Below are 9,169 nucleotides of genomic sequence, written 5' to 3'. Positions count from 1 at the left end.
GGATTACACTGTGGTTGCTATGAAAGTAAACTCTTTACGTGTGATCAGGGGTGCATTCATTCAGCCGATTCTGTTGTAAAATGTTTATTAAAACAGAAGCAAAGGAGCGGGGATAAAAAAAAAAAAAAAATGTATTTGCCCAATAGAAACTCTCGTTTTCAACTGCTGGACTAATGATTACACCCTAGATCAAATGTTTCTCTGGATCTGTGTGCACCTACATTGTAAAAACGTTCAGTATCATGTAGTAGCCTAAACCCATCACTGCTACATTGAACTGGGTGAATGGAATATGAATGAGTCATCCAATAAATAAGAAATAAGGCCATGAGCATGAGACCAAAAACAAACCTCCCTCATCTTAAAACACCGACCGCCACTGACGTCAGAATTTATTCCAACTTTAACCAATCCGCAGTCAGCGACCTCTCATTTTACATAACATAATTCCACCGCTATCTAGATTTGAGGTGGCACAAAGAAAGTTTAACCAGAAAATGAATCTGTGTCAACCTTCAACTGCACTTGGATGTTTTGTTCACAGGAGGTTGGTGGCACCTTAATTGGGGAGGACGGGCTCATGGTAATAGCTGGAACAGGACGTGTGGAATGGTATTAAATACAAATACATAGTTTCCATGTGTTTGATGCCATTCCATTTACTCTGTTCCGGGCATTATTATGAGCAGTCCTCCCCTCAGCAGCCTTCACTGATTGTGTTGTGTGTATATAAAAAAAAAGATAAAATGTCTACTATTAAACACTTTACACTAAAAAGTCTCAGAATAAAGTTGCCAACTTCAATAAGTCCTAAAGTGTCTAAAAAAAGATAGGTAAATGTTCAAGTTACAGTGCAACAGTTCTTTAAACAATGGACATTTATTAACTGATCTCCACAGGTGGAAGAAAAGAGGACAACAGTTCTTTAAACAATGGACATTTATTAACTGATCTCCACAGGTGGAAGGTAAGAGCGTACAACAGCAACAGAACAGGGTTTAAACGGCGTATCCAACAATGCCTCCTTTTCCGATGCACTCTCCAATGTAGAACCACATCAGCACTTCAGTGCAGACCAATCCATTTCTGAATGCATCCTGTAACAAAAGCATATTGGCATTAATCCCAAACAAATACCAGTCATATCTAAAAACCAACATGGCAGACAATTCCATATGTCCCAATTGGTTCGGATGTAGGCCTAATGTCTCCTCTAGTGGATTGCAGCTACTTATTTTGATAATGACGGGACTACTTGTAAGTTGAGATAAGTCACAACCAATCTTCCCGCTAAGCTGTGAGCTTGTGCAAGCAGCAGCCCCAAGACTACCACGAGCTGCTGCTCAGAAATATCAGCCCACAGAGAGAAGCAGGAGATTGAACTTGACAAAGTTTTCTAGAGCAGTGGTCACAAACCAGGTCAATCTCCAAGTCATTCCTAGACAGTTGACTCAACACTTTGTATTCAACCCTTTTAAACCACAAAATGCATGTCCCTTCCATTTCCACTCAGCACTACAATAGTAATGAATGAGTAGCAATGTATCTATAGGCTTGGGTTATTTGTAGCCTGGGTCTTTTTTTAATATCGAGGAAAATTTCAGTTCCTCTGTTCATAGGCGTAACGTGATTTTGTACATGAGGAAATAATGGAAGACTGCCCCTTTTGGTCAGTGTCAGCGGAGGAAAGGGAGAGCGGAGGGATGAGAGGCTCAGTCTGCTGCTCTCTCCCTCCACTAAAGCTGACTACAGCTGTAGACGCCATCATTCCAGTAAAATAAAAAGCAAATTATTGAAATGTAGACTCAACTGTGTATCACAAGTAATACAACAGATCCATGACCAGTGTGGTCATATAGCCTACCTCTTTTTTAAAAATAGAATTTGTACAAAAGAAAATGTCCCGAACAACAATGCATTGGCAGGGCAATTCAACCAAAGCCAGTATGGGGTGGTAATATATTGGGCCTATAGCTTACTGCACAAACCTCATTGCTAGAATACTGTTTTAAACAGGTTAATGTTGCATATTACAAGTCATTAGCGGTAGATCTCGGCTTGTATTTTGACCTCAGAAAAGGTTGGTGACCACTGTTCTACAGTTTTCCCCTGTTAACACTCAACGTTTCCCTTTACTGTGGCAATTGGGACACGCAATATTAGCCACTTTCAATGCAACATACCGACACAAACTATGCAACAGATTTTGTTGTAGGCAGAATGCATTTCTGTAGGATTATATTGCATTGACACGCACTACTCAGACCGGTGCAGCATTAGCAGTCGTGAGTAGACGCGCTTGTTTAGAGATCAAAGCGAGAGCTGCATGTAGCCACGTGTGCATATTGTTCATATCCTTTGCTAGTTAGTGAGCCCAGTGATCATTTGTAGTCAGCACAAACCGTGTAAATTTCTAGACATCTTTGAAAAGCGAGTCAGGTAAAGAGCTTTTTTTATGTCTTAAAGGGACAGTGTTGTATTTTGGACAGGCTTGAATAAGCTAAGTAGCCAATAGGCAGAGGGTAGCATAATTTGTCTGACTCTCTGTAATAATGGTATGGGAATAATAATGCCCTTTATTTTGTAATATGGTTTCTTACATCAAACAACATTTTCAGTCACATCCTTGTCTGAAGGACAAGTGGATAAACAGATTAATTTCAAGCCCTGCATGTCCCCCCCCCATAGGCCTAAATTGAACACCACACATTGGCTGCTACTGTAGGCTGAATGATAGAACAGCTATTTCCATGTTAAATGTTATGGGATGTATTTTCGCCATTGTTTTTGATGGTAGACCTATAGTATGATCAAATAGCCACAGTACAGACCCAGTGTTCACAGCAAATGCACGCTGGAAGTACACAACGTTCAAGTTTGCGCTCAGCAGACCCGAAATTTTCTCAGTGACAAATTGTTTTTGAGGGAACATTGATCACAACACCCACATTCAGAGAGCCAATGGGCAAAAGAAAGAACTTGCTAGCTACTTATACAGTATTGCATTGATACCCACTCAAGCAATCTTCTCAGTTCTCACCTTCACTGTCGTCTGTCCAAGGCGTCCACTGTTGACACCGGTGAGGATGTTCTTGATTCCTGCAATGGCCTGGGGAATCTCGGCAGGGGAAGGTGGCACAAGCTCGACTTTAGCGTAGTGCCAGAAGGTCGCTAGCCGGGGCTTGGAGTAGGTGGCAGCGGCTGAAAAAACAAGATTAACATGTCATGAAATGTGTCCTCTGCTGCATGCTGTTTGGTCAAGCGAGATAAGAAACATTAGCTAACGTTAGATATAGTTTACAGGTGAGACAGCTAGGTGACTCAAAGAGCTTATCAGAAGACCTACCTGAGCTTGACATTAGCTAGTTAGGTAGCCAAGTTACCTAGCTAGCTAACACTTATCTACTATAATTAGTTACCACATCTAGCTAACCAACACTCAGTAGGAAACAAGTTTTTATTCGAGATTGATGGTGACATGGCTTGTTCGTTTGTCTACCATTAGCTAACTACACTGAGTGTACAAAACATTAACACCACAAGCATATACACTTTATTCAGTACTACTGCAGTTAGTAAATAATTCCAATAGATGGCAGCATAAGACCACAAATGACATTTCTGAATAATATTTTGCTTTCTCCCTGGATACACCGCTCCGCTCACAGGAAAATTCCTGCTCGTGCTTTTTTCTGTCCCTTCCTTTCCACACTGCTAACGAAAAGGAAGAACTGAAAAAGCATTTAACAGATTACTGTGGCGTAATATAATGATGCTTCATGTTTATTATTACCAGTTTTTATATCATGTTTATACTTCATTACTATAACGATTATCAATAATCCTGAACATTAATTCAGTCACCTCTGGTTGACAAAAACGTATTTTCCTAGTACATTCATTGTCAAAGTCATCAACCAGCATCGACCCCGCTCTGCCTTCTCGCGCAAGCGAGGGACATGTTGAGGTAAATTTGCTAACTGCGAGGATTACATGATGTGACTTATTGGCGAGCTGGAAGATGCACTCGTCCTCTCTATTCCCGAAGCAGTTTACTCCCAATATGATTAAGTTATGGTCTTTTTATAATGCAATTCTACTAGGGTTGAGAGTAGCGCATCTGACTAGTGATTATTTGGCTGGGATTCAGTACCTGCTATAGTCACTATTTGTTTGCTCTCCCAAAAGCAACACAGCCCTAATACGAGATATATAGCTAACTGTAATGAGTGACCATTTTAGAAAATCATGGGACATATAGTCTTTGGTTGCATGCTATTTTATGTCACTCATATTGCTGCTATAGCCTATAACTGATGCGTCGGGATCTTATGCTGCCATCTATTGGAAATATTTAGCAATTAAAAGTTATTAATTCACATAAAGACAGTGAGGCATTGTGACGCAAACCAATGGGCTGGGAATAGAACCGTTCGGAAGGAGGGTTGGTGCAGCGGTGCTCCATACAACTAATAGGAGCTTAAATGTTTTATTTTTTTATTTCACCTTCACCTTTACCAGGTAGGCTAGTTGAGAACAAGTTCTCATTTACAACTGCGACCTGGCCAAGATAAAGCATAGCAGTGTGAACAGACAGAGTTACACATGGAGTAAACAATTAACAAGTCAATAACACAGTAGAAAAAAAAAAGAGTCTATATACATGGTGTGCAAAAGGCATGAGGTAGGCGAATAATTACAATTTGGCAGATTAACACTGGAGTGATAAATGATCAGATGGTCATGTACAGGTAGACACTGGTGTGCAAAAGAGCAGAAAAGTAAATAAATATAAACAGTATGGGGATGAGGTAGGTAAATTGGGTGGGCTATTTACCGATAGACTATGTACAGCTGCAGCGATCGGTTAGCATTGCTCAGATTGCAGATGTTTGAAGTTGGTGAGGGAGATAAGTTTCCAACTTCAGCGATTTTTGCAATTCGTTCCAGTCACAGGCAGCAGAGAACTGGAACGAAAGGCGGCCAAATTAGGTGTTGGCTTTAGGGATGATCAGTGAGATACACCTGCTGGAGCGCGTCCTACGGGTGGGTGTTGCCATCGTGACCAGTGAACTGAGATAAGGCGGAGCTTTACCTAGCATGGACTTGTAGATGACCTGGAGCCAGTCGGTCTGGCGACGAATATGTAGCGAGGGCCAGCCGACTAGAGCATACAGGTCGCAGTGGTGGGTGGTATAAGGTGCTTTAGTAACAAAACGGATGGCACTGTGATAAACTGCATCCAGTTTGCTGAGTAGAGTGTTGGAAGCTATTTTGTAGATGACATCGGCGAAGTCGAGGATCGGTAGGATAGTCAGTTTTACTAGGGTAAGTTCGGCGGTGTGAGTGAAGGAGGCTTTGTTGCGGAATAGAAAGCCGACTCTAGATTTGATTTTAGATTGGAGATGTTTGATACGAGTCTAGAAGGAGAGTTTACAGTCTAGCCAGACACCTAGGTACTTATAGATGTCCACATATTCTAGGTCGGAACCATCCAGGGTGGTGATGCTAGTCGGGCGTGCGGGTGCAGGCAGCGAACGGTTGAAAAGCATGCATTTGGTTTTACTAGCGTTTAAGAGCAGTTGGAGGCCACGGAAGGAGTGTTGTATGGCATTGACGCTCGTTTGGAGGTTAGTTAGCACAGTGTCCAAGGAAGGGCCAGAAGTATACAGAATGGTGTCGTCTGCGTAGAGGTGGATCAGGGAATCGCACGCAGCAAGAGCAACATCATTGATATATACAGAGAAAAGAGTCGGCCCGAGAATTGAACCCTGTGGCACCCCCATAGAGACTGCCAGAGGACCGGACAACATGCCCTCCGATTTGACACACTGAACTCTGTCTACAAAGTAGTTGGTGAACCAGGCAAGGCAGTCATTAGAAAAACCGAGGCTACTGAGTCTGCCGATAAGAATAAGGTGATTGGCAGAGTCGAAAGCCTTGGCCAGGTCGATGAAGACGGCTGCACAGTACTGTCTTTTATCGATGGCGGTTATGATATCGTTTAGTACCTTGAGCGTGGCTGAGGTGCACCAGTGACCGGCTCGGAAACCAAATTGCATAGCGGAGAAGGTACGGTGGGATTCGAGATGGTCAGTGATCTGTTTGTTGACTTGGCTTTCGAAGACCTTAGATAGGCAGGGCAGGATGGATATAGGTCTGTAACAGTTTGGGTCCAGGGTGTCTCCCCCTTTGAAGAGGGGGATGACTGCAGCAGCCTTCCAACCCTTGGGGATCTCAGATGATATGAAAGAGGTTGAACAGGCTGGTAATAGGGGTTGCGACAATTGGGGCGGATAGTTTCGGAAATAGAGGGTCCAGATTGTCAAGCCCAAATGATTTGTACGGCTCCAGGTTTTGCAGCTCTTTCAGAACATCTCCTATCTGGATTTGGGTAAAGGAGAACCTGGAGAGGCTTGGGCGAGTAGCTGCGGGGGGGGGGTTGGAGTAGCCAGGAGGAAGGCATGGCCAGCCGTTGAGAAATGCTTGTTGAAGTTTTCGATAATCATGGATTTATCAGTGGTGACCGTGTTACCTAGCCTCAGTGCAGTGGGCTGGCATTGTGACGCAAACCAATGGGCTGGGAATAGAACCGTTCGGAAGGCGGGTTGGTGCAGCGGTGCTCCATACAACTAATAGAAACTGACAGGGGTGAAAGATGCCCTAAAATAAGGCCCGAGTTAACGCGATTACTTCATAACTACGGGAAGCTTCTGGAACATACGGTCTTATGAAACCCGGCCCCATGCAATTAACTAGTGAATTTTTTTTTTAAGTGTTAAATGTCAGCCTACTGTGGGAAGCATTGGCGTCAACATGGGCCAACATCCCAGTAGAACACTTTCGAGACCTTGGAGTCCATGCCGCGACGAATTGAGTCTGTTTTGAGGGCTAACGGGGGGGGTTACAACTCAATATTAGGAAGGTGTTATTGTTTTGTACACTCAGTAGTTAGCTAGCTGCAGCCGGGAAGATGCGCTAAACTGTAACTTAGCTAACTACTAGCATAGCCACCGATGCCAGCGTGACTGTCAACTTGAATACACTAACATGTTTTAATAGCGTCGACGTTAAGCTTATGTCTAAATACAATCATTTAACTTACCTCCGATCAAAGTAGGTACTTTGGCCACCAATTTCTGGACTGCCTGTGCCATGGTGGTTTGCTTTAGAGTCGTGAAAAATACGCAATCGGCTATTTGCTGCAACTGAATGTCACCTCCAGCAAGAAGGACCCTTCAAGTGCGGCTGCCCTATGATCTGCCTGGACGGAAATAGCTGCAGAGCTGCCTAATTTATTATTATTATTATTATTATTATTATTTATATATATTTATAAACCTTTATTTAACTAGGCATGAATCATAAACTACTCTGTTATTCTTTTTTTCCCCACTTAATCTCGATGTCGAAATCTTTTCAGAAAGGTGAAAAATCGTTTTCAATGTCAATAACAGACTGGCAAATTGAGGCCAGTGTATGAAAATAAAATAGTCCCGTAAATGTTCAAGAATGAAAAGTATTGTAATGAAACAGCAGGGAGCAGATCTCGAACCCTCGACCTTCGAGCCTGAGGTCCGGCGCGCTATCGACTGTGCAGGCAAAAGCATGCTCGTGCGCCAGAGTCGATTTCCGCGATTATAAACTCAGGGTCGTTACAGTATGATAGCACCTGTACAATCAAAGTTGATTTAAAACAGGACCTTAGTGAAATGCTTACTTACAGGCCCTAACCAACTGCAATTTTTAAGTAAAAAAATAGGTATTATGTGAACAATAGATAAGGAAATTAAAAACAGTGAAAAGAAAGACAGTTAATAATAACAGTAGCGAGGTTATAAAAGTAGCCAGGCTATATACAGACACCGGTTAGTTGGGCAGATTGAGGTAATATGTACATGTAGGTATGGTTAAAGTGACTATGCATATATGATAAACAGAGTAGCAGCAGTGTGAAATAGGGGTTGGGACACACACACACAATGCAAATAGTACGGGTAGCCATTTGATTACCTGTTCAGGAGTAAAAGCTGTTGAGAAGCCTTTTGGTTCTAGACTTGGCACTCCGTTACTGCTTGCCATGCGGTCGTAGAGAGAACTATGACTGGGGTGGGTGGGGTCTTTGAAAATTTTTAGGACCTTCCTCTGACACCGCCTGGTGAAGAGGTCCTGGATGGCAGGCAGCTTAGCCCCAGTGATGTATTGGGCCGTATGCACTACCCTCTTGTGCAATGCGGTCGGAGGCAGAGCAGTTGCCGTACCAGGCAGTGATGCAACCATGCTCTTGATGGTGCAACTGTAGAACCTTTTGAGGATCTGAGGACCCATGCCAATTCTTTTTAGTTTCCTGAGGGGGAGTAGGCTTTGTCGTGCCCTCTTTACGACTGTCTTGGTGTGTTTGGACCATTCTAGTTTGTTGGTGATGTGGACACCAAGGAACTTGAAGCTCTCCACCTGCTCCACGACAGCCCCGCCAATGAGAATGGGGGCGTGCTCGGTCCTCCTTTTCCTGTAGTCCACAATCATCTCCTTAGTCTTGCTTACGTTGAGGGATAGGTTGTTATTCTGGCACCACCCGGCCAGGTCTCTGACCTCCACCCTATAGGCGGTCTCGTCGTTGTCGGTGATCAGGCCTACCACTGTTATGTCGTCTGCAAACTTAAAGATGGTGTTGGAGTCGTGCCTGATCATGCAGTCATGAGTGAACAGGGAGTACAGGAGGGGACTGAGCACGCACCCCTGAGAGGCCCCTGTGTTGAGGATCAGCGTGGCGGATGTGTTGTTACCTACCCTTACCACCTGGGGGGCGGCCCAGGAAGTCCAGGGTTCAGTTTCAGAGGGAGGTGTTTAGTCCCAGGGTCCTTTGCTTATTGATGAGCTTTGAGGGCACTATGGTGATGAATGCTGAGCTATAGTCAATTAATGGCATGTCCAAGGTGGGAAAATGCAGTGTGGAGTGCAATAGAGATTGCATCATCTGTGGATCTGTTGGGACAGTATGCAAACCGGAGTGGGTCTAGGGTTTCTGGGATAATGGTTTTGATGTGAGCCATGACCAGCCTTTCAAAGCACTTAATGGCTACAGATGTGAGTGTTACGGGTCTGTAGTCATTTAGGCAGGTTACCTTAGTGTTTTTGGGCACAGGCACTATGGTGGTCTGCTTAAAAC

The 9,169-nt window shown here is 43.7% G+C and overlaps 1 protein-coding gene across 1 annotated transcript; it reads right to left on the bottom strand.

Moving 5' to 3' along the window:
• Positions 1–921: 921 nt before the first annotated feature.
• On the bottom strand, positions 922–7,609 carry LOC109867492 (ATP synthase subunit g, mitochondrial). The gene is made up of 3 exons (XM_020456678.2): positions 7,106–7,609; positions 3,041–3,201; positions 922–1,097 (listed from the first exon to the last, which is right to left on the bottom strand). Exons 1-3 carry the CDS (start codon positions 7,155–7,157, stop codon positions 999–1,001), a joined length of 312 nt encoding a protein of 103 aa, XP_020312267.1. The 5' UTR covers positions 7,158–7,609; the 3' UTR covers positions 922–998.
• Between the last annotated feature and the right edge of the window lie 1,560 nt (positions 7,610–9,169).

Source organism: Oncorhynchus kisutch, linkage group LG22 (assembly GCF_002021735.2).
Source record: "Oncorhynchus kisutch isolate 150728-3 linkage group LG22, Okis_V2, whole genome shotgun sequence".
Lineage (NCBI taxonomy): Eukaryota > Metazoa > Chordata > Actinopteri > Salmoniformes > Salmonidae > Oncorhynchus > Oncorhynchus kisutch.
This window is presented reverse-complemented; position numbering and strand designations above follow the sequence as displayed.

Coding starts and splice junctions, on each gene's coding strand:
- LOC109867492 (XM_020456678.2), bottom strand. CDS start 7,157: ATGGCACAGGCAGTCCAGAAATTGGTGGCCAAAGTACCTACTTTGATC. Junction 3,202..7,105: donor AGTACCTACTTTGATCGGAG/GTAAGTTAAATG, acceptor TTGTTTTTTCAG/CCGCTGCCACCTACTCCAAG. Junction 1,098..3,040: donor TTGGACAGACGACAGTGAAG/GTGAGAACTGAG, acceptor CTTTTGTTACAG/GATGCATTCAGAAATGGATT.